General features: G+C 38.3%; 3 protein-coding genes and 1 long non-coding RNA gene across 6 annotated transcripts; all 4 read right to left on the bottom strand.

Moving 5' to 3' along the window:
* Positions 1-50: 50 nt before the first annotated feature.
* On the bottom strand, positions 51-4381 carry LOC131136786 (uncharacterized). Of its 2 annotated transcripts, XM_058084042.2 has the most exons (6): positions 4257-4381; positions 3243-3545; positions 2135-2269; positions 1971-2063; positions 609-652; positions 51-519 (listed from the first exon to the last, which is right to left on the bottom strand). In XM_058084042.2, the coding sequence occupies exons 2-6, from the start codon at positions 3403-3405 to the stop codon at positions 259-261; spliced, it is 696 nt and encodes a 231-aa protein (XP_057940025.2). In that variant the 5' UTR covers positions 3406-3545; positions 4257-4381; the 3' UTR covers positions 51-258. The 2 variants fall into 2 exon arrangements, with proteins under 2 accessions (XP_057940025.2, XP_078649898.1); XM_078793772.1 differs by having other exon boundaries at positions 3243-4381.
* Positions 4382-4385: 4 nt separating this feature from the next.
* On the bottom strand, positions 4386-5838 carry LOC144899856 (uncharacterized). The gene is made up of 3 exons (XR_013628189.1): positions 5785-5838; positions 5577-5684; positions 4386-4935 (listed from the first exon to the last, which is right to left on the bottom strand). It is a non-coding gene; the product is annotated as an uncharacterized LOC144899856 (long non-coding RNA).
* Positions 5839-13658: 7820 nt separating this feature from the next.
* Positions 13659-17831, bottom strand: LOC144899855 (uncharacterized). Of its 2 annotated transcripts, none has more exons than XM_078793770.1 (5): positions 17515-17831; positions 15931-16089; positions 15093-15188; positions 13956-13990; positions 13659-13868 (listed from the first exon to the last, which is right to left on the bottom strand). In XM_078793770.1, the coding sequence occupies exons 1-5, from the start codon at positions 17615-17617 to the stop codon at positions 13779-13781; spliced, it is 483 nt and encodes a 160-aa protein (XP_078649896.1). In that variant the 5' UTR covers positions 17618-17831; the 3' UTR covers positions 13659-13778. The 2 variants fall into 2 exon arrangements, with proteins under 2 accessions (XP_078649896.1, XP_078649897.1); XM_078793771.1 differs by having other exon boundaries at positions 13956-13987.
* Positions 17832-20177: 2346 nt separating this feature from the next.
* On the bottom strand, positions 20178-23760 carry dnajb1b (DnaJ heat shock protein family (Hsp40) member B1b). The gene is made up of 3 exons (XM_058084106.2): positions 23363-23760; positions 20769-21355; positions 20178-20688 (listed from the first exon to the last, which is right to left on the bottom strand). The coding sequence occupies exons 1-3, from the start codon at positions 23571-23573 to the stop codon at positions 20455-20457; spliced, it is 1032 nt and encodes a 343-aa protein (XP_057940089.2). The 5' UTR covers positions 23574-23760; the 3' UTR covers positions 20178-20454.
* Between the last annotated feature and the right edge of the window lie 1164 nt (positions 23761-24924).

Below are 24924 nucleotides of genomic sequence, written 5' to 3'. Positions count from 1 at the left end.
TCCTCATGACAATCAATGAATAACTGAGATTTGGAAAATTTGAACCATATTTATTGCTTACATTCATAGAGCCTGAATATTAGTCTCAACATTTTATACAATGCAGATAAATGTGCATTAAAATAACTAGAGACTATATTCTACTCATATCTTGGGATCACAATGCACACAAATCATGTAATTACATAACATAAAATGAATTGCAAGGCCTTAATTCAAGATAAACTGAAAGTATCCCAAAGTGAAAGAATGGTGATGTCACAGATCCGTGGGTCTTGTTACAGTCGAGTAGATAATATTTGCCTCTGGATGGATGTTAACCTGAACGATAGATGAGTACTCACTGGATGAGCCGATGTTATCAGTGTTAGGTTTGTTTTGTTCTGTTGATACACTCTTTGACTCCTGTTGGAAACTAACACTGGAATAGTGCACCTGGTCTGCTGGGGGATTGAGCATGGAATTTCCTGACAAGGGCTGCGTGTGTATCTCCTCATAGTGGTGATCAGCATGGATTGACTGTAGAGGAGACAGAGGAGAGAGAAACTAGGTGATGGAGGTATAGCTGTAGAATTGTGAAGAAAATACAAAACATAAAACACACAAACCGAATTATTTGATCCACCTGGTGTCCCCTGCATTGATGATCCCCCTGCAGCATAATGAATCAAGACATTTATCATTTAACTAAATTTAAAATATATTAGGCTTAATTGCTGCATGGTGCTGCATCCTTTTCCGGGCATGAACTACGGACTCCAAATTGGAGGTGGTGTTTCTCATCCGAGCCATTTAACACTCTGACACCAAGCTCTGACTCCGGTCATACAGATATCCCTGCCAGGAGTGTAAAGTTGGTCCACAGTTCCAAGGCCAGGACGAAAACAACACTGCTCCTTCTGAATCTGAGATTCAACTGTCCAGTGCATCCTCCGCTCCAAAAGGAGGCTGAGGAGTCTCATCCTCCAGTCCAGTCTCTCCAGCCTTTGTTCTTATGTTAACCCTTTTATGGCAGGGCTGAAATGCAGTGGACTTTTTTTTCCATTTTCATTTCTGTTCATCTTATGACTTTTCAGAACATTCTGGAGTCTGTGCAGACTGTCATCGTAAAAACTCGGCCAGCAGACCTTGTGAAAATTAACATTTGGCCATGACGGTACATGTGTGACCATGTTTGTGTTCTTACCCGACTAAAGAACCTTAAGTCATTGTAAGTCTAGGATGGTAAACACTGAATCATTATACAGTAAAGTCTCGTTATATCGATATTCTCGGGAGTCGGAAAAAATACCGATATAACCGGACTATCAATATATCCGATCCTGCGCCGAACTGCATTAAAAGTGGGCGGATCTTTGATATGGCATGTAATTTTCTCCTTGAGTTCATGGATTGCGTATCTAGCATGCTTTTGTACTACAATACATTTTGTACTACAGTAAATAAAAATAAACTTACGCTGTAGTGATTACCGGTTACCGGGACATAATTCACCCCGGAACATAATTCACCCCGGAACTATCGATAGGGAAGGTGTTGCCACCCGGAGGGGTAGGCGCCAGGGACGGGTGTTTTCCGTTGTGTGTGCTGCACTCTGGTGGTGGAAGTGTGAAAAATAAAGTTGACTGGAAGCAGCCGTTCGCCGTGTTCTTTTTTGGTATTGAAATCCTTAAGCAAAGATTGATTTAAGCTGCTTTTGTATCGATATAAGCAGACCAAATTGGCTGGCGGGAGATGAAAAGGGCATCCTAGTAACTGGATTATCATAATAACCGTGTATCGTACTAACAGAGCTAATTATATCATAAAAGACTAGAAATTTGCCGGGAAATGAAAATAGTATCGTAATAAGTAGTAATTCGTTTTAACCGATATCGATATAACGAGACTTTACTGTATATTACTCACTTGTGTATAGTGGGTTTTATTCCATTAAATACAGTTCTGTAAGCCAGATAAGTTGTCCTCACCTTGTTTCCAAGTAATTTTGTGTCTAAGAAACACAAGTGTGAGCACAACTACCGCCAACAATATCGGACACACCAGGACAGGTACAATGATATCTGGAAGCATCAACAGGTAAAGATCAGTGTGTTTGAATGTGCTATATGTAAAGATGAGATGTAAACAATACCTTTGAAAATGTTGTGTTTTGGTTGCGTTGTGGTTGATGTTGAAGATGCCATAGATGACTTTGGTGTCCGCGCAGGTGCTGCTGTCACATTCAGAGTCGGATGTCTTGATTTTTTACTCTTTTTTGTGTGTTCGGCTGCATTCAAAATAGACACATGAACTCATCACGCCATTTGTTTTTATGACTGCTACTACTCTATTTAAAAGATGAAACCGTTGACAAACTTTCACTTCCTTAAGTCTCCAGCAGATGTGTGAGCTATTCTATACAAAGATACAGTGTGTTTATGTGTTATATGTACAATTAAGTACACAACTAAGTAAATAATTATTCATATCCTGGCTAGATTAGAAGTTAAATTGTATTTGGGGAGTCACCACTTCTTGTGAGATTAACATTTGACATGTTTAATTAATCGCACAATAAATGAATAAAATGTATGTCTCAGGCAGGATGAGGAATCAATCTGTGGATTGGTTTCAGCATCTTTTTGTTTCAGTGGGTTTAGGTGGGGCAGGTAGCATACACACAGAGTGTAACATAGTAAAAATTAAATTAGTACATTGTAATATATTTTATATATTTGTAATGTTTTTTCATTCAACTTTTGTTTTGGTATTGGTGTTTTGTTTTGTATTTTATGTTTTTATTCATAGCTCTGTCATTTGTAGGTGAAAATGATATTTTTCTTGATTTTTCTCAAGCTGCTGCACCTCCTCTGAAATGTTATAGCACCTCCAGTGGAGGCCTGTTGGAAAATCCCTGATATACAGAATTATTATTATGCCACTTCCAGATAATAGACATACATTTGACATGGTTCAGATAGCACATTGTTTGTCACTGATAATTATCGGCCCGATATCAGTGTAAAAATGCTAAATCAGTTGATATCGTTACCTGATTTGATCATGAAAATGCTATTTTTTAAATTCTGTATACAACACATATGTATGTGTTCATTCTACCACAAGAGATATGTCATGTTACACATATCAGTATCGGCTGATATCGGAAATTGGCATATGGGTTTTCGGCAAAAAAGCCAATATCGGACATTCCTAGTCTCAATAAATTCAACTTTAAGCAAATGTCACTGATAACTTACCAACATAAAGTTGAACTTTGATGTATTCCTTTTGCTTCCAGGTCTCATTGGAGCGACACCAGTATGTTCCAGAGTCGCTTTTGCTCAGGTTACTGATGTGCACTGAAAACCAGTTTAATCTTTTGTTTACTCTCGATACTTGATGGTTGTTTTTTTGCGTCATCCTCTCACAGCTGTCAGGATTCTGTCCCTTGCACAGGAATGTATCATCATCGTCGTCATGGCCTTCTGGGTATGGACACTTGATGAGAACATTTTTTCCGGCACTTCCATTTATTACTGTTGGTTTGATGTCATCCCAGTCTGAAAGAAAATATTTTCACATTAATTGTTAGCCACAACCACGTTAGCGATGTCCAGCCATCGCCCAATAGACTGTGCCTCGCATCCTCAATAGCTACCACTCAGCATATTTGACTTTTGAGAATTTTTGAATATTTTGTGACCAAAGATGGAAAGTTTTTTGCCTTTGCCATCAGGAGCTCATGACAGTGTCTATGTCTTTTAGCACAGGTTTGGACTGTGGAGATTTGGACGAACTGCAGAGTATAACTTCATTTTGAATAGATTTTTTTAAATATCTCCTACTCCTGTAATTAGTGTACATTAATATCAGGATGAAGTAATAAAATCAATTACAGACCATATTTAGAGATATGATTATTTGATTGAACTCAATCAAATGTTAATAACCTTTATGTTTGCATTTTCTGTTTAATGAAGGGATTAACTTACAAAAAAAATTGTAACTTATCATTGTTGATGTTGTTGTATGATATAATTCATCAAGTCTTTTTTTTTTTTTACCAAAAACAAGTCCAACATTATTTCTTTCTCAGTCAAGCACATACGGCACATCATTCAAAATGTAAAATACAGTACGGTACCATGTAATCATATCAGATTTTATATCTCTAATACAACAGTTTTTGACACAATCTTATGTCGCTTACAGCCAGAACAGACCAACTCGAAAAAATTAAAAGGAACTTAATAAAATGTCATTTTACTCACAGTCATTGCTGATTGCCTGAGAGACATATTTGCTTCCTGTTACAGTATATAATACAAGAGTGACTGAGAAAAAAAGAAAAAATAAGAGAAAAAAATAAGAAAAAACACAATTACAGGAGTAATGGAGTAATTTTTTTAAGTCCTTCATTACCCCGATATGATAAAATAAACAATTTTACCAGTGATGGTGTAAATGATGTTCAGTGTTATTTCCATGTTTGTCAAAGATGATATAGCTTGTGTGTGTGTGTGTGCTTGACAGTTCGCCCAGTATTTTAACACCTAATCAGAAACATTTGCATGGTATTTTAGAATAAGGATGTGACGCCCATGTCGCTGTAAAACAGAAAGTGGAACAGAAGAAGAGAAAAATGAAACAGTTGTGGCTTTAACTAAAGACTGCCAGTGCACCGGGTTCACACATTACAGTAGACCGCTGATTCATCTGGTGCAGTAAGACTAATAGAGGAGTATGTCACGTCTGTAGCGTGAGGAGAGACACGGGTGTTGTCTGTTTGGTTGTTGTGGATGATAGTGGAATAGTGAAGACACTCTGGAGGATTCGTGATGACATTGCTGGAGTCCTGGCATGGATCTGCAGATGAGGGGAGGGCCCCTGTGTCTCGGTTTTCTTCTGAAAGGGTGGTGTCAGTTTCATAGATTGCTTTCTTGGCCTCTCCTGCGGCAAACGGTACAAAGTTATGTCATATAAACGTGAGGCTAAACGTGAGTTATGCAGCTTACTGTTGACTCAAACAACTTCAATGATTAAAAAGAAAGAATTATGCATTGGGCGGCACGGCGGTCTAGTGGTTAGCACGCAGGGTTCAATTCCACCCTCGGCCATCCCCGTGCATGCGTGGGTTTTCTCCGGGTACTCCGGTTTCCTCCCACATTCCAAAAACATGCTAGTTTAATTGGCCACTCCAAATTGTCCATAGGTTTGAATGTGAGTGTGAATGGTTGTTTGTCTATATGTGCCCTGTGATTGGCTGGCGACCAGTCCAGGGTGTACCCCGCCTCTTGCTCTAAGACAGCTTGGACGCCTGCGACCCTCGTGAGGATAAGCGGTAGAAAATGAATTAATGAATGTTAAGGATTTAGTATCATGACGTCCATTGTTAGCTTGCTCATAAAATCTTGTTTTCTCTCGTTTTCTCGGTTGAATGAATGAATTCATTAAAAAAAATGTTCCCCCACATTGACGTTAAAAAAAAAGCCGCCACAAGGAGGCTGAGCTGCGGGTTGCCAACCCCCGTTTTAAGTCAGACTTTGATTTAGTTTTTCTTCAGTTGATGTTTAAAGTCTCTTTTTTCCTACCAGAAGAAGTGATAATGTGGCCTCTTTGGTGTCTGAAATATATGAGTAGTATTAATGCCAGGGCCAGTACAATTACTCCGAGGCTTGCTCCGATGTACAATGGCTTCACTGCAAAGAGATTTTAAAAAATACCAAAGAAATCACATGTCAGAATTTAGAATGTTGCACACACACTCTAATGTCTAATGTAAAGCCAATAGTCACTCACTTGATGATGAAGTATTTGGATTTACTTGTTCAGGTAAATTTGTTGGCTTCCTGTATTCCTTAAAAAAACAGGGACAAAAGGGTAATCAAAGTGTACATCTAAGTCCTTCACATTAAAGAGCTGTTTCAAATACACTTAACACTCAACGATGACGAGTAAGACATATTAATATCTACACTGCATCACTAAATAACCAAGTAAAACATAATTTATTACATTGTGCTTTCACCCTTTTTGGATGAAAAGCTCACAATATTCTGAAGAATTTGAATAAATATATAATAAATGAGTCTCAACTTATATATAAATTATCGCAAACCTAACAGCTAATATTCACAACATACACAGAACATATCAAGGTCACATCAGATACCCAAACTCTCCTTCTTGTTTACGTTGCTAGCTATGGTTCGAAAGGGAAATTCACGTTTGTTTACAATTCCTAAAGACGCCACCATCAGGAATAAGTGGTTGGAGTTCCTGATTCCCTACCAGCAAAAGAAAAAAACGGCATTTCACACTGGACTATTTTGTGTTACCGATGCTGTAGAAAACCTAACGCTAAAATGCTAAAGTTACTTACCATTGATAGACGTCTTGAAGTAAATTTTCCTTGAGAAACTTCTGAATCGGATTCGGGATCCAACTTATATGGCTGTATGTTAAAAGCGCACATTTCAACTCCTATAAAGTTGGGTTCGCAACACCGGAAGTCTTTCTCAGCACTCGGGAGTGTGAAATTAAAAATAGACCATTTTGGCACGGAAGCACGGACTCCAAAGAAATACACCTGAATAGGTGCAGATTCTGGAAGAAGTAGAAAGCTTTCTGTTCTGGTTATTTTGTGTAAATGCTGGTTATTTTGTGTAGCTGCTCTATAGGAGTCCACAACTCAATACAAAGAGCCGAAAAATGAACATAACAGGTTGAAAAACATTGAAAAACTACTTAGATTGTGTAAGTGTACCTAATAAAAAGGATAATGAGTGTATTCACTCACCTTCTCTGACAGTGAGGCTGACTTCTTTTAAAGGATCAGTGAAAAATACTTCTACACCACACGAGTAGATACCGGCATCCTCCTTTTTCAGATGAAAGATTGTAACATAAAATTTGCTTCCTTCATCCTTTATGCTATATTTTTTTGTATCCCACTTGCCTGTATCGCTACTTATGAGAACATCCTTGTTCCTACATGGATTTTTGCAGAAATATTTCACATTTTTAGGTGCTTTGTTGCCGGAGCATGTTATTGTAATGTTCTGTCCAGACACTCCTGTGACAGACATCACTTCAGCCTCCGCATAAGATAGGCCTGCACAAACACAGAAGGAAGCAGAAACTTGTATAAGAGATACTTGAAAACATGGTGGCAACAGCCAGGGAAGTCAACAGAGAAAATTATAAAGAGCAGTATTGATCTCCATTCCTTACCTGTCATAAGAAATGCCAAGAGGAGAAAAAGTATCTCCATGTTCTCACGGGTTCTTTATTTGTTTCTTTCATTCTTTTAACAGATCCGTCCTTGCTTGGTTCCTCTTTATTGTTTTCTGCACTTCCTCTGTCCGTATCTCCAAAACCACACAGCCAAATGAGAATGACATGTCTTACAGGGAAAGCTAATCGGCGAATCAATAATCCACAGACACCCAAATTTTTTTTTTTTAAAGTTATAATTTAAACCTGACTTTGTTTGTTGTTTTTGTTATTACATTGAACACATATGATCAACAACTGCTGAAAGAAGATAAAGTCATTAGTTCTGCAAAGTGGAACTGTGAACTACAGTAATTCACTTGTGGTTTCAAGTTGCATCACTCCATTATGGTTTAAAAAAAATATCTTGATTAATAAATTGTGCTGTTTCATGGTAGAATACAGCTTATTATTACTCCGAATATAAGACAGCTTTTTGCCTGCTTCCCTATTTCATTGCTTCTCAAATAGTGGGCCGGCCCAAAGGCATTGTGGGGCGTGAGAGGCAGGGAGTTCATTATTAGTGCAGACCTGCCAACATGTACACATTTATAGTACTCAACATGCAATGTTGGGGGGGGGCATTCCATGTGTTAATTCTCTGTACATCCTCTAAAGCAGGGGTGCTCACACTTTTTCAGCATGCGAGCTACTTTTAAAATGACCGAGTCAAAATGATCTACCCACTACAAAAATGCAAAACATCTATTTATTTTCAAATGTATTGAGGATTATTTGCATGTACAATGTATGTTGATGTACCTTACATAACCAAATGAGCCAATATTGCAAAACACACATAATTAACTATTAACATTTTTTGTAATTACCTGAGTTTACTTTGATGACTTGCACTGAATTGAATCAGCCAGGGATGCATAGTCCGGACAGTAGCTGCTGATAGCCAGGTTAGCCAGGCAAACGCACTTCGAAAAAGACATTGTGAAAAAAAAAAGTCCACCTCCCATTCTGTATGGAAGTGATATGTTTTTGCCTTTTTACTTGGTCCAGCTCCTTCATTCGTTTTAGTGACCATAAACTTTAGCGAGGGCTTAAAATCTGACGCAATTCGCCGACTAGCTTAGCACTTTGCATAGTTGTTTACGCATGAGCGGTGACCTAAAGGTCAAAATTCAGTTGTCATCTGATTGGTTGTCCTGTATGTCAATCAAGTAACGGGGCTGGATGATAGGCTGACATTGTAAGTTCTGCTGCACTTAGGGACGTTGTTTGATTTGATTGGTCACCCGAAGGGCAACATTCAGTTGTCATCTGAATGGCTGCCCTGTATATCAATCAAGTGACGGCATTGATGCTAGGATGATATTTTTTTAATGTCACGCCGCGATCGACCAGTACCACCTCCGCGATCGACCTGTAGATCGCGATCGACTTAATGAGCACCCCTGCTCTAAAGTCACAGAATGAATTTTGACATTTCTTAATACCTGATTGATTGTTTTGTGTTAAAATGTGAATAAAAACATAATAAATGAACATGTCAAATATGAAATCAGTCTTTTGTTGATAAAAAATCCTCATCCTTTTAATATAACTTCTGAAGTTTGTTGCAAAAACACATTGATTCTAAGGTATTGGTAGGCCATGCATCCAAGGGTTAAAGAAAATTTTTAAACTATAATTTGTTGTATACATTTTTTTTATTATTGCTTGTTATTGCTTACAACCGGCCCGCAAGCCACAGCAGCCCACTAGTGTTTTACTCACACCAACTCGACATCCCCGCAACGGTAGCCCGCGAATTCGCTGAAGTGCGCACAAGCGACTTCATTATTCATCAGCGGTCAAAGCAGAGATCAACTTTTATCTCCCCCCCCCCTCCTCAAAAATGGCCGAGCGTAAGGTGGACGCTGAGAACAGGGGGTTTCAAGGAGTACATGTTCATGGAGGTAAAAGGCAAACCCGTCGCTCTTCTTTTGGTGGCCAGCCAATCACAGGGCACATATAGACAAACAACCATTCACACTCACATTCATACCTATGGACAATTTGGAGTCGTCAATTAACCTAGCATGTTTTTTGGAATGTGGGAGGAAAAAAACGGAGTACCCGGAGAAAACCTATACATGCACGGGGAGAACATACGTACTGAGGGTGGAATCGAACACCGTTCCAGTAGCTGTGTGGCCTGTGCGCTAAGTTGTGTTGTCATTGTATTTAAATTAGTTTCATGATCTGAAACATTTAATGCGACAAACATGCAAAAAATTTGGAGTCAATTAACCTAGCATGATTTTGGAATGTGGGAGGAAAAAACCGGAGTACCCGGAGAAAAATATTTGTTTTGTAAAGAAAAACTGGGTGTGCAAATTTGTGTGAGATGCAGGGGCCGTCAACAATCAACAAACAACAATTGTTACATAGAAATGGTAAAAATCTTTCTTCTTTGTTGTTTGAGTCAATATGAAATCAAAGAAACTGACCACAGTAAGAACAGTGAAAAAAACATGGAGGAAAGCAGGACTGATGTAATCATGCTGGACTTGAATTGTCAGTTGCCAGACGTTGCTGCTTTTTACTGTTCCTTCCTCGGAGGTTGTAATAAAAGTGCTCCTCCAATTGGCTGGGATCTAAATCGAGGTATTCACTGAGGTCTAGACCGCCTGCAGACCCCGTGCGGCCTGTTGGTGCATCATGAAGAGTGATATACTCCACACCCGATCCCCCGCCGTGGCCCTCACCTTCACTCATCACAGCAGGCATCATGGTCTCATAGTCAGATGAGATCTGTGAAATGAGTGCATGTTTTATCGATAATAATCACAATTGTCGCGTTTCAATGTGAACAAACCAGTCGATTCTGACGTGGGCGACTTCTCTGTTGTTTACTAGTGAGTTCCGATACGAGTGTGTACCAGCATACGCACAACAGGGCAACTGTACACGCCGCTGCAGCCACAAACAGCATCGGGTTGCACTCTGAAGACAGATAAAGAACTCATGATGTATTCTTGTTTTGGTCATATATACTGCATATATATTGCATTGTATTGTATTGAATCACATTACAACAGCTGTGTTGTGTCTTATTTTACACATAATACTTACTGTCCACCATGATGCTATTCGGAGTGACTGGTACTTTATTTACTAGAAAAGACAAATACCATCCATTAATCTTGATTTGGAAATTTGATGTCACTTTTAATTGAATGTAATATTTTATTTTGATTTGAAAAGTACAAATACATATACGGTAATGACATACATAGTACAAATTTAGATTAGATTAGATTAGATTCAACTTCAGATAAGTACCTTAGTAGTAAGTAAATGTAGAAAAATGGACAAATCTATGTACAAACTATAACTATAACTATATATAACTATGACTATAATACAGTGAGGATATGTACAGGGATATAAATGACTATAAATGACTATTGCAGATTATACAGATTATAAACAGTATGCACAGTATGGATGTGACAATATATAATAACAGTAATATGTACAGTATTGCAATGAAGTGACTAGAGTATGGCTATTGCAGATTATATACATTATAAACAGTATGATCTATGAATGCAACAAGATATACAGTAAAGTCTCGTTATATCGATATCAGTTATAACGAATTACTGCTTATTACGATACTATTTTCATTTCCCGGCAAATTTCTAGTCTTTTATGATATAATTAGTTCCGTTAGTACGATATCCGGTTATTATGATAATCCGGTTACTACGATGCCCTTTTCATCTCCCGCCAGCCAATTTGGTCTGCTTATATCGATACAAAAGCAGCTTAAATCAATCTTTGCTTAAGGATTTCAATACCAAAAAAGAACACGGCGAACGGCTGCTTCCAGTCAACTTTATTTTTCACACTTCCACCACCAGAGCGCAGCACTGTATAGAATCTATACACACTAGAGAAACCACGAACGCAGTTGGTTCTTCTGTTGCAGGCATGTGTTTGGCCAGCTATGTGGGGCGGGTTGAGCATGACCTGTGAACCAGGAAGTGCGGGAATCGGTGTGTGTGCTGTGCTCTGGTGGTGGAAGTGTGAAAAATAAAGTTGACTGGAAGCAGCCGTTCGCCGTGTTCTTTTTTGGTATTGAAATACTTAAGCAAAGATTGATTTAAGCTGCTCGACATTGTTCTATACTATAGAACATTGTTCATATACATTGTTCTATACTATAGAACAATGTCGAGTGCATTATTGCCCACTTTTAATGCAGTTCGGCGCAGGATCGGATATATCGACAGTCCGGTTATATCGATATTTTTTCAGACTCCCGACAATATCGATATAACGAGACTTTACTGTACATAAATACATATACGGTAATGACATACATGGGTTTGTTGTACCGGTAAGTAGCGTCCTATACTATTCTGTAACTTAAACCACCAGGGAAGTAGACATAATATCTATGTAAAATGAAACTGTATACTTTACCCTTGGACACATTCAGTTGGATGACATCGTCATGATTTGCGGAGAGGCAACTATCCACCCCACACCAGTACAATCCACTGTCCTGAGTGAGGACTACATCCACTCTGACAATGAAAAAAGCTCCACTGGTGTTGTCAGAAAGTGAGAATCTTCCGTGTTGCACCCATTCGTCGTGTCCTTTAGCCCGTATGCGCTGTCTGAATGGCATTTTTCCGTTAATTGAGCAGAAGTACTTTGCATTCATTTGACCGCCATCTTGATAGTTGCATCTAAATTCAAGGCTCCGTCCCTCAAGTAAAGCTATGGTTTTCAAACCGAATAAAGCTGTCCATGAGGGGAAAAACAGTATTAGTTGTCTGGTGTTTTTGGTCTGCAAATAAAATGTTGAATCGACTTTAAAAACATATGCGTAACGTGCAGCCCACCTTGAATTTGTAGGGTGAGGAGCATTGTTGCTCTCCATCGGATCCGAGATGCTCCCGTCATTGACTGTGGTCTTTGAGTCAACATGCCGAGGTGCTACCTTGCTGCACAACGAGGAAACAACCTGGACTACAGGACTGTATCTATATGTTCGGTCACATGATTTTAAGTCCATGATTTTTAACAGGTTCCTGTTTCAGGAGCAAACCTGATCTGAAACTGAAATGCTTCTTGTCCTGGTAACTGTGTGTGACTTGATCTGTGCCGAAAACTCACATATTAACACGGATTTGGGATTATAATTCATCTTGGCAGTGAAATTAAGTCGTTCATTCAGCAGAGCATAAAAGCATCTTGAATGCTTTTCCATCCATCCATTTTCTATGCTGCTTACTAGGGTTTGCTGGAGCCTATCCCAGCTGACTTTCGGTGAGAGGCGGGGCCATTCACACTCACATTCATACCTATGGACAATTTGGAGTGGCCAATTAACCTAGCATGTTTTTGGAATGTGGGAGGAAACCGGAGTACCCGGAGAAAACCCACGCATGCACGGGGAGAACATGCAAACTCCACACAGAGATGGCCGAGGGTGGAATTTGAACCCTGGACTCCTAGCTACGAGGGCTGCACGCTAACCACTAGCCCGCCGTGCCGCCCTCATTTTGAATATTCATTCATTTTCTACTGCGTTTTCCTCACGAGGGTCGCAGGGGGTGCTGGAGCCTATCCCAGCTGTCTTCGGGCGAGAGGCGGGGTACACCCTGGACTGGTCACCAGCCAATCACAGGGCACATATAGACAAACAACCATTCACACTCACATTCATACCTATGGACAATTTGGAGTCACCAATTAACCTAGCATGTTTTTGGAATGTGGGAGGAAACCCGAGTACCTCCACACAGAGATGGCCGAGGGTGGAATTGAACCCTGGTCTCCCAGTGAGGTCTGCGCGCTAACCACTCAACCGCCGTGCTGCCCTCATTTTGAACATGATATTTCTTAATATCACTTATTGGACCCATTCATTTTATGTATTTATTTTTAATAACTTGAAAACATTTTTGTTCTGATGTTTGTGTTCTGACCCACTAGTCATGTCACAAGATTTTTGTTGTCTTGAAGATCTTGCAAGATTAAATAAGATAAGATTTCTCATTCAGAGAAAAAAACCTCTCTTGAGGGCACTAGGCTTGGGACTATTATAAATACATTGATTAATCACACAATAAATGAAATTTTGCTTGATAATTTTGCTGGCCTCAATATTTTGCTATGTGCATGTGTGTCTGTTGTCGTCATCTCTCGCCTCCTAACAGCCAGGAAGAGTGTTCACTCTTCATGCACCCTAACAGAGAAGTAGTCACATCCTTCTTTTGACTTTACAGGTGTTGTGGCACACAGCTGAGAAGCCATTTCTCTTTTTCTCGTTTATGGCGCCCTCTTTTGGCTGATACACGATAGTGCAGCCACCTGCACAAAATATTGGACTCTGTAGAAATGAGATTTACAAATAGCAAGGAAAAGGTTGTTACTATTTGCCACTAACCTTTATTTATACACATTTGTCCTTCACAAGAGATGTTTGTCCATATGTGATGTGAGACAAATATTATCGGACAAGTGTCCTTTATTTAAACTGAGTCAAAGTTAAACAAACCATGCTATACTTTGTCAAGATTTTGGACTTTGGATTTTGGATTTTGCACTTCGGAATCGGGGTTGCCACCTGATTCTGGTGAATTTTCCACATGCTGTGGAAAAAGAGAAAAAATCTTTGAGCTAACACACCAGGAGCACAATAGCATGGTTTTGTATTGTATAGGAACAGTACCACTTACATTGCCTTTGTTCGCTTCTGTTGTGTTCTGTGCTTCTGAAAGAAAGAAAAAATGCTGAACATCATCAAACGTCTTTATTTTATGTGCGTATGTTTAGGGCGTCTAGGGCGGCATGGCGGTCTAGTGGTTAGCGCGCAGACCTCACAGCTAGGAGACCAGGGTTCAATTCCACCCTCTGCCATCTCTGTGTGGAGTTTGCATGTTCTCCATGTGCATGCGTGGGTTTTCTCCGGGTACTCCGGTTTCCTCCCACATTCCAAAAACATGCTAGGTTAATTGGCGACTCCAAATTGTCCATAGGTATATGAATGTGAGTGTGAATGGTTGTTTGTCTATATGTGCCCTGTGATTGGCTGGCCACCAGTCCGTGACCCTCGTGAGGAAAAGTGGTAGAAAATGAATGAATGAATGTTTGGTCTAAATAAACAGAAAAACAAAGAAAAAAAAACAGTATGTGGATATTCTTATCATGTACTAGTGTAACTCTTGCTAAGGATGTACAATTTGCTGCATTAAAAATGCTGGGAAATCCCAAAAAATACAATATACAAGAATTACGAGGCAACTCCCATGGCTCATAACATTAATATATAAAGAGACTGGTGTTTTAGGTTTTCAGACATGTGTGGCATCTTTTAGCATTGTTTCAATTTTCAGTTTATTTGGAGCTGTTAATACATACATATACTTTATATAATGTCATTTTTGTTCATGAAATACAGGGAAAAGTGCATATTTCACACATAGTTGCAAATTAACTAATTAAATCCCAGCCAACGTCCCCTCCTGGTATCAGATATTTTTGATGATTTTGACTGATATTTCAAGGCACACGGAATATTGTGTTCTAGGGTGGAGTACTACAGGCGTTACTGCATATGACATTTCTCTGTGTTATATGATTCAATTAGCAAGAATAATAATATTACACTGAAAAAGTCATGGTGCATAATAAATGTTTCTATAACATTATTATATACGTATTGGTGACATACTGACAAACAGAAACTAGCAGCCGCTATGATCCGCTATGATCCACTGAATGCACGAAGCCGAGATGCAGAGATATGATAATTATGACTTTTTTACAGACCTCACTTGCCACCCCCAACCACAGGTCACTGGTGTGTGTCTCACCTGCGCTGCTCCTCCAGTTTCCATAGAACATCAGCGGGATGATTGCACAAACCAGAAGAGCCAGGCTCACAGACACAATAATGACCACCGTTGTGTCTGCCAATAGAACAGGAGGTCAGCCCAATATATTGAAAAGGGGATGTATTTTATTATTATTATTATTATTATTATTATTATTATTATTATTATTATTATTATTATTATTATTATTATTATTATTATTATTATTATTATTATTATTATTGTTGTTGTTATTATTGTTGTTGTTGTTATTATTATTATTATTATTATTATTATTATTATTATTATTATTATTATTATTATTATTATTATTATTATTATTATTATTATTATTATTATTATTATTATTATTATTATTATTATTATTATTATTTATTCTCAACTGGTGGCTCTTGTCCCAAGTGGGTCATGGTGCCATTTCCGATGGGTCACAGGTTTAAAAAAAATAATAATAATAATAATGTAATTACCTTATTGCACTTATTAGAGCCCTCTACACATGAAATAACACCCCTATAGTCACTTGTATTACAGTCATACTGTAATAACAGAAAATTAGACATATTAAATGTCAATAAGACATTACTGACACCTAGTGACCAGTGTACAATACTACACAGTATATGACTTTTTAAAATGAGTCTTATGTTTGTATTCATTTAGCCATTTTTTGTCCTACAGCAGTTAATGCATTTTTTCACTTGTATGACACTAAATACTTTTAAGATTATATTGCTGATGGAAAGAAAACAGACGTTCTACTGTGTTATATCAATAAAAGCCTCAAGGGATTTGTCAAGAGGAACTCATTATGAACCTGAGAGACTGGTTGCTGCACTCTGGTTGGGGTGCTCCTTGGTGGCGAGCAGCGTTGGCGCTGCAGGCAACGCTGCAGTGCTGGAGGGAAGGATGTCTTGTGCTTCTGTTTGTGTCTGATGGTTTGGAGAGGGAGGAGACCCAGGAGGAAGAGCTGACACTTTAAGACAACAAGTATGTACAGTATAGTTTAACTGTGTTTTTATTTTACACAAATAAAATAATACAGAGTAACAACATAATCTGGTAACGTGGATTTAATCGATTTCTGGTTTTGCAATGATTGGATAATAAATATAATAATTTAAAAATCAACAAAAAATCATTTGGGTCAATTTATTCTTGATACAACTAAGGTTATTCAACACAGCCAGTCAAATTTTGTATATTATATTATTATTATTAATGTCCTGTATATATTACACATGATTAAAAGTATTTTTTCCTCTTCTATTTATTCTTCAATCTCTTTAGTTATTTGGTATTTTTTAAGCATTTTCTTATTGTACTTGTTTATGAGAATGACTTATTGTTATGAGACATACGTACATGTGATGATCCTAATATGTTGAGTATATCTAAAACAAATGAAACATTTTTTTTTTAATTTGGGCAAATATATGAAACATTACAGTGCATTTCTTACATCAATCAAAAATAACTTTCCATTATTTATATTTGTATTCAACTATCTAATAACAAGCCCAAAAGGAGTAGGCAGAAGCAAAAGCTTATAAATGCCTACCCCTTTTTTTGCAAGATATAATCATGTTCATGCCACTGTCTTGTTTTCCCCTGTTATTATTATCATTGTAATATTATTATTGTTATTATCATTATTATCATTATAATCTTTATCATTATAATCATCATTAATATTACCATTTTCAATATTATAGTTAACAATTTTTTGATTTTTTTTTATTTAATTATTTAATTTTACAGACTTCATTGCTTCTTGTAGAGTGCTGTATCATTCCATCTGTTGTTTTTTGAAATCCATTTCAATTTATTTACACACTTTTTAACATTTACATATCATTTTCTGGATTGCATGTGTCTAATCTTGTGCATTAAAAAAACAAGAACTTGAGACTGTGTCTGGACAGGTGACCAACCCAAACATCATTTTCTACTTCTTAAGCCCTACCTGAGGTTTATAGAAGTGCTTTTTTTTTTTTTTGTGGCCATGTATGACAAATTTACCACAAAACAATGAGTTAGTGATCAAAAACAAGCAGCTTGTGGCTGCCATTGTGTAAATGTTTGGAGAGCCCTATTATACGTATATAATACAACATATTCCAATGTAATAAATCTGTCTGAAATAAAATAGATACTTATGGTAGGTGGCTTTTTGCCGTTACCAGCTACATGTCAGTCAGTGTGGTTTTTGATTATTCAATTACAGCCCTACAGATTGTTGTCCAAAAATAATTGTTTTTACATACATCTATAATTTGCAGGTTAATCTGAGGAAATGGCAATTCCTTAAAAATGTATAGATATTCACAGCTCACAATATGTGTACTTCAAAATGAAAAAAGCAATATGAAACTTAAATAACACTCAAATCAAAACTTACCTGAGAAGCAGCAAAACATGACAACAAAAAGAACCGCCATCCTATCATCACACAAATGGTAAAACAAGTACACAGTCCAAGACCTCCAGTGCTTCTCATTCATTACTCAGCACAGCACCATGAGTATGCATGCCTTAAAGGAACGCTTACAAAGAATGCATTGTTTTGTCCACTCTTGTCCTACATATTCATTTAGTGGCGTTTAATGCAAAGAATATATAATACAGTGGTTCCCTTGATTGTGTCTCCGCCTCCCGTAACTGTTGTTCAATCTGCTCGTGGCTTTTTTTGCAACAACATGAGGGTTTGCAGCAGAATGTGTCCCCCCCCCCCCCGTGAAGCGGCTGGGAGGCATCAAATCAGTCTGCTGACTGTGTCATGAGTATCTGTGCTTATTCTCGGAAAATGTTGCTTTAGTATACACTTTCACTTTTCACTTTCAGTGAAGATACTGTCGGGACTGTTTTACTGGAAGAGTTTTTTTTGCGGAGCTAATTCTGAAGCTGACAATAGATAGCAGTGAGTCACATTGTCTCTGTCTGGTTCTAATTTAGAAACATGGGCAAAATGGAAAACAGACTTACATTGTTTCCTTACATAAGCGCAGATCTTTTATTAGAAAGCCATTAAACCCAAGACTTAAAATTTCAATGATGTGTTGCTCATCTGGTCGGAATTGATTCTAAGTGTATATTTGATGGGCGGCACGGTGGATGAGTGGTTAGCGCGCAGACCTCACAGCTAGGAGACCGGGGTTCAATTCCACCCTCTGCCATCTCTGTGTGGAGTTTGCATGTTCTCCGGGTACTCCGGTTTCCTCCCACATTCCAAATGCTAGGTTAATTGGTGACTCCAAATTGTGAGTGTGAATGGTTGTTTGTTTATATGTGCCCTGTGATTGGCTGGTGACCAGTCTAGGGTGTACCCCGCCTCTAGCCCAAAGATAGCTGGTATCTAGCTAGTATGAAAACATGGTATTTTAGTTGATTATTGGCCATGATTTTTTACTTGTTTTTGCAATAAAGTTTTTTTTCTATAACATTGAATATTGCAATAATGTATTAGTAATGACATTTTGCCAATATCGGTATTGGTTAATATTGGTAAGAAAGCCATTATCAGTAATGTCTACATTGGACACAACCAAAGCTACCTAATATAAAATTTTCAGGAAGAATACTGTATTTTCCGGACTATAAATCACACTTTTTTTCATAGGTTGGCTGTTCCTGCGACTTATACTCCAGAGCGACTTATAAATGAAAAAACTGTTTATGTTACATAAACACTGGACACCTTTTTCTGTTTATTTTTTGTTAGCTGAATAACAATTGTGTTAGCATATATTACACCTATTCAGCCTGTTCTCTATTCTTTTATTAATGTTAGAACTTGCCTTCCAAGAGGACGTAATGTCTGTTTTGGTTAAGTAGTTTATAAAATAATTTAGTCGCAAAAAATGCAACATATGTATGTTTTTTTCTACCTAATTTCGGCCTTGTTCGACATACTCTGAAGCGACTTATGGTCCAGAAAATACGGTATTATTATGTTAAAACGAGAGCCATTCCAGCCAAGATGGACTAAGGTAGCTGAGGTGCAGCCCCAAATTGAAAGTAATAAACACCTCTAGAGCTCCAGTTACACAATTATTTCATTACACGATTATTAGTAGTAGTTGTGTATCATTCAGAATATTAGGTAAAAGTGTGGAGTTTGCATGGGTTTGTAAGCTTAATTGGAGACTTTTAATTGTTCACAGGCGTGAATGTGACTATTTGTATGTGTCCTGTGAATGACAGGTGACCCGTCCAGGGTGTAGTCTGCCTCTTGAAAGTTAGACCCTGCATGATCTAATATGTAGTGTTTCATTTTTTTCATTCAAATTTAAACATACACGACAATAAATCCTTGACTTTTAGTACATCATTGTCACTCATTGTATGGAGCAAGTGTTTTGTTTTTGTCAGCCATTTATACCTCTGCTAAAGACTTTTCTTTTACCCTTCTTACAGGTCCTTCTCTCCACTCCCAGGTATGACACACTTTATGAATAGCTTTAAGACTTTAACTCTTTAACCCTTAAGAATTGTACTGTGTGTGTGTTCCCTGCCAATTCTAAGAATTATGGGTGTGGCTTTTTGGAATTGTGTGGTTGGATTCCTTATGAATATGGGCCTGCTGCACCACGCTGTAATGTGTTTGCTCAGTTGGGGATCTGTTTGGTCTTGTGTAAGAAGTGTTTTCTTCTGAATTGGCACAATTTAAAAAAAAAACAAAAAAAACTAAAAACTACACTGTTATTATAGTTCTTATAGTCCTATATCAAAGTATGCAATGCTGGAATTCATGGAAGTCACTGAGCAGGGGGTGTTCTACATATGCAATGAAAATGTATATACATTTTATCTGCATTATCATGTACAATATGTATGATTTTTTACAGATTTGTTTACAGAATTAGATGTGTCTATATGATATTAAAATTTACCACCACAGTTTCAAAGGGTATGGAACACAAACTAGTTCAGGTAGCTGGGAAGTCAAAGATCATATTATTAAGGTAGGTTCATTGTTGAACAAAGACAAAAATGTTTTATGTTTACAGTACAGAGGAATCTGGGTTAGAAAATGAATGAATGAATTAATGATAAATAAATAAATAAAGTCTTCTGAACCTTTTATTGCTGTTAATACAACATCTTACTCCAATCCCCTTATCCATATACTGTATATGTCTTCAAAATATAATTCCATTAATAAAACTAAACAACAAACAGAACTGGTTATATTTACAAAACAGTCTGCAATATATTACAGTAACCGGTTTCAATGTGGCATATGTAGGACGTCCCTTATATTGTCTCCCATGTAGTGGTAGACAAAGAAATAAAATACAATTGGCATCTTAAGGAGGAGTTAGTTCATTTTAAGTCCATTTTACGACCGAGGGAGAACCTGGGCGATCGTGTCCCGGGCACTCTGACTGAGCCGCTCAGGGAACTTGACCTCATATTCTACGATGAGGTCACCTCTGCGGTCCGGGCGCTTGGGATAAGGCAAGCCCTCGCCGCTGATGCGCCTCTTCATGCCGGGCTGCACCACGTCTGTTGTCGTCACTGGGACAACTCTGCCTTCCAGTGTGGGCGCGTTGACTGTGGAGCCACACAACGCCTGGTGGGAAAGAGAAAACAAAGTGAGTTGGTATATCATAAAATGGCATTGAAACACAGTGAACATGCAATTGAACTTACTTCTCTGAGTGAGATCTTGGCTATGTAAATGATGTCAGAGTTGTCACGCTTGAACACAGCGTGTGGTTTGTCCTTCAACACAAAGACCACATCAGCTGGAATGTTTGTTGGGGTTTCATCCCCCTCTTTGGGAAAAGTAATTTTAGTGCCTTCTTTCCATCCCTTCTTTATCTGCACCTCCAGGATTTTATCTTCTCTTCTCAGTGATCGCCCATCAGGGTTCAACCTTTTGCGAGAGATCTTCATTCTCTTTGTGCAACCAGTAAGCACTTCCTCCAAAGTCACGCCCAGATCGTGCACCACAGGGGGGTCTTGTTGCTTCTTCACAACGCTACTGTGACCGCCAAACCCTCCCATACTAGAGCTGAAGGAGCGAGGGAAGCCACTTCCACCCATTCCAAAGCGGGCAAAAGGGTCATCAGTGTCCATTTCCTCATCCATGCCGCCATTGCGCCCACCAAAGAACTGTTCAAAAGGATTTCGTCCACCGAAAAACTCTGAAAAGATCACATGTGGGTCACCTTGGAAGGTGTAGCTAAAGTTGCCTGGACCACCGCCGCCGCCTGACGGCCCGCCGCCTTTTAGACCTGCATAAATGAAAAAGAACAAATAACGGTTAATGATCAAATTCTAAATATTCTAAATAAAACTCAGTGTTTACGTGTGGAAGGCAGGAAGGGGGTTCAGAGTCCAGTTTTATCTTGGAGTGGAATATGGCCACAACATTAGCGTGTGTTATTTTTCACAGTGTCTTTGAATGAATATTCCGAATGCCTTAGATTTGTATTTTAGTTCATTTATCCATGTTTATGCTTGAACATGCTTAATTTTTGTAAAACATTTGCTTAAATATGCATTTTAAAAAATGAATAATCACAAAAAAGAATTATTTATTAATAGATTTTTCAAAATTGATTGAGATTGAGATTGATTGGATTTAGTAAGACCCTCAAACAACGCACAACGATGAGCCAATTCAAGAAACAATACAAGCAGTTGATGGAAAGCAGGAAGTGAACAAATGTAACAGTTACTGATTGTAAAAGTACCAGATGGAGAGGTAGGATTTAATAAGCGTTGCTTCTTCCTACTCCTTTTGGACATGTGGAACTGTGAACTGATTATGTGATGCACTCAATTGTAATCTGATGCATGTTCAAATGAAATAAATCCATTATCATTACCAAAAACATGATAGAGTGAAGCCGCAAAATTCGAACTGCGATGTGAACTCTAAATCAGTGGTTCTCGATTATTTTCTGTCACGCACCCTTAGGGGACAGACATGTTTTCACACACACCTCATTTGAAATACTGAACAGCCTGAACTTTAAACTAAAACCAGGAAAATGCAACAAAATGGAGAGCTCTGGGGCTTTCAGTGTATTCAAGGGACAAATTTCATGTTGAGTACAATAAATTTGTACATGTTGGCATGTCTGCAGTAACACTAATAGTGTCATAATAGTCAACAAGAGTTAACAGACATGTTTGGTGCCTGCAAACATACTGATACATATTCATAAGACATTCATATATTGTATAAAGTGATCATGAACCCATTACATTGTTTACTTTATTTATTTACACCCAAACCAATAATGGTAAAATATGAATCTTGCTGTTGCAAAAGGGCGTTATCAAGAGGAATGATAAAGGTCTTCTTAAATAAGCAATTATCTGGCATGTTCGTTACCATTCTTTCACTATGAGTCCACATGGAGGCTGCTGTGTAGTGCGTCGTCGCCATGGTACCATAACATGGACCACAGTTGACACATTTCACAAGTGCTGTCATAAATTACAATCCATCCCACAAAGTTACACATTGCATACCACACATTCCCACTTTTATCAAAAATAACACTACAACTTAATACTTACATGAAATGATCAAGAACCTCCTACATGCTATTATGTACTTATTAGGGATGGGTGGCTCTGCCAATTTCAGTATTGATTCGACACCAAATAAATATACAACTTTGTTAAAGATCACTAAATCATTCTGTGATTTTGCCTTTAAGGGAAAAAAAATATCAAGAAACTTATTTGTGAGTGATTTGTATTATATAACTACGTAACAATATCATCAAAACAATATGATTACTAAAATATTCCCCTTTATTGTTGCAAAATTAAGCCAATCATAGAAAATAATTAAACAATATGACTTTTAAAACTAGTACTGGCCCTCATTCAAACCCAATAACAATGTAGACATACAATAATATAAACAATGAAAAAATACAACAAACAAACGAGTATGGATTCAACACTTGAACTACTCTTGGTATAAACTGGTTCGATCCGCCCACCCCCCCACTACTTATCCGTCTTGATGAACTCAAGGCAGCTAGTAAGGAACCCGAACAGTCCGGTAACAATCGATTCCGTGACCATTGTGGATACAATGACCCGATTGAATGACAATATTCCGATGCATAGTAAGGAAGCAAGGCGTTAGGAGCCTCGCTTTCCCAGGCCCAGGAACAAACTTTGACGGTCGAGTGAGCGGAGTTGTGCCTGCCAAAGTCTACCACCAATGGAACATACTTCACATGCTATTTAAAAAAAAATAAAAAAAGTCATACCTTCTTCCCCGAAGCGGTCGTAAATGTCCTTTTTCTTTGGATCGCTCAGAACATCGTAAGCTTCAGCGATTTCCTTAAATTTATCTTCCGCTCCTGGGGACTTGTTCTTGTCAGGGTGGTATCGTAGAGCCTGCTTACGATAAGCTTTCTTTATTTCGTCTTCAGAGGCATCTTTCTTAATGCCCAAAATGTCGTAGTAGTCTTTCCCCATGCTGACCGCCCGGCAGTCAGTCCATTCACATGTACAAACTGTACGGAAAAGACGTGAGCCCTCGCTCAATCGCTTCGACTACGCAATGTACCCGAGATATTGTCAATATAAACTGCATGGAAACTTCCAGAGCTTTCCATAACAAGCCAGTACAATCCCCAATGTGGCGACTGGCGACCGAGTTAAACCACGCCCCCCCCGCTGACGTCACAACGCGATGCCTTCACATACAGTCAGAAATATTCTAGTACAGTAAAGTCCCAGTCCATATTTAGTATCTAAATATCACACGAACATACCTCCAACTCTATTTTTAAAGTAGCACAAGCTAGCTTTTATTTCATAGCTAATATAAATCATTGGGGCTTGAATATGCACTACACGTTTTTAATACACTATTCACAAAATCTAAGCTTTGGAATATCCAACTGTTTAGTGTCTGTTTACGTTTTACACTGTTAACCTGTTCTCTTACAAGAAAATGAGCAGCAAAACTGAACATTTGTTAAAAAATGAACATTTGTTCCTCATATACCATGACAATAAAAGCAACCTTTGATCTTTAACAAAAGGTGTGTGATCAATGAATCAACAAACGCAACACTTCTTTAGGGGCCAGCCACGCTGAAACATTTTCAGGTCAAAACAGCCAAGTATTTTATAGTTTCAGCCTCTCATCCACACGGAAATGCCGTTCTGGGTGTCAAGTTATACAAAACTGTATGGAGACACTGAACATTTGCATTAAAACGTTTAAAAAAGGTCAACTGAGTGGTTAGCGTGTAGGCCACAGGTCTTTACTTACTTCTTGTAAAATTGCCTATTTTTCTCATTAGATTACACCCTTTTTATTCTTAATATTATGACTTCATTATTGTAAAAAGACTGCTGATTTTTACATTTTTACAGCTGCTGTATTTTTAAGTTTTATTGTTCAATTGGGGCTGCACGGCGCCCTAGTGTTTAGCCTCACAGCGAGGAGACCCGAGTTCAATTCCACGCTCGGCCATCTCTGCGTGGAGTTTGCATGTTCTCCCCGTGCATGCGTGGGTTTTCTCCGGGTACTCCGGTTTCCTCCCACATTCCAAAAACATGCTAGGTTAATTGGCGACTCCAAATTGTCCATAGGTATGAATGTGAGTGTGAATGGTTGTTTGTCTATATGTGCCCTGTGATTGGCTGGCGACCAGTCCAGGGTGTACCCCGTCTCTCGCCCAAAGACAGGATAGGATAGGCTCCAGCACCCCCGTGACCCTCGTGAGGATAAGCAGTAGAAAATGAATGAATGAATGAATGAATGTTAAATTTGGTATGTGCCACAGGTCACACTTTGGACACTACTGGTTTAGAT

The sequence above is a fragment of the Doryrhamphus excisus genome, linkage group LG9, assembly GCF_037039965.1.
Source record: "Doryrhamphus excisus strain RoL-2023G ecotype Guam linkage group LG9, RoL_Dexc_Guam_v1.1, whole genome shotgun sequence".
In the NCBI taxonomy this organism is placed as follows: Eukaryota; Metazoa; Chordata; class Actinopteri; order Syngnathiformes; family Syngnathidae; genus Doryrhamphus; species Doryrhamphus excisus.
The sequence above is the reverse complement of the archived record's forward strand: the minus strand, read 5'-3'. Positions and strand labels throughout refer to the sequence as shown.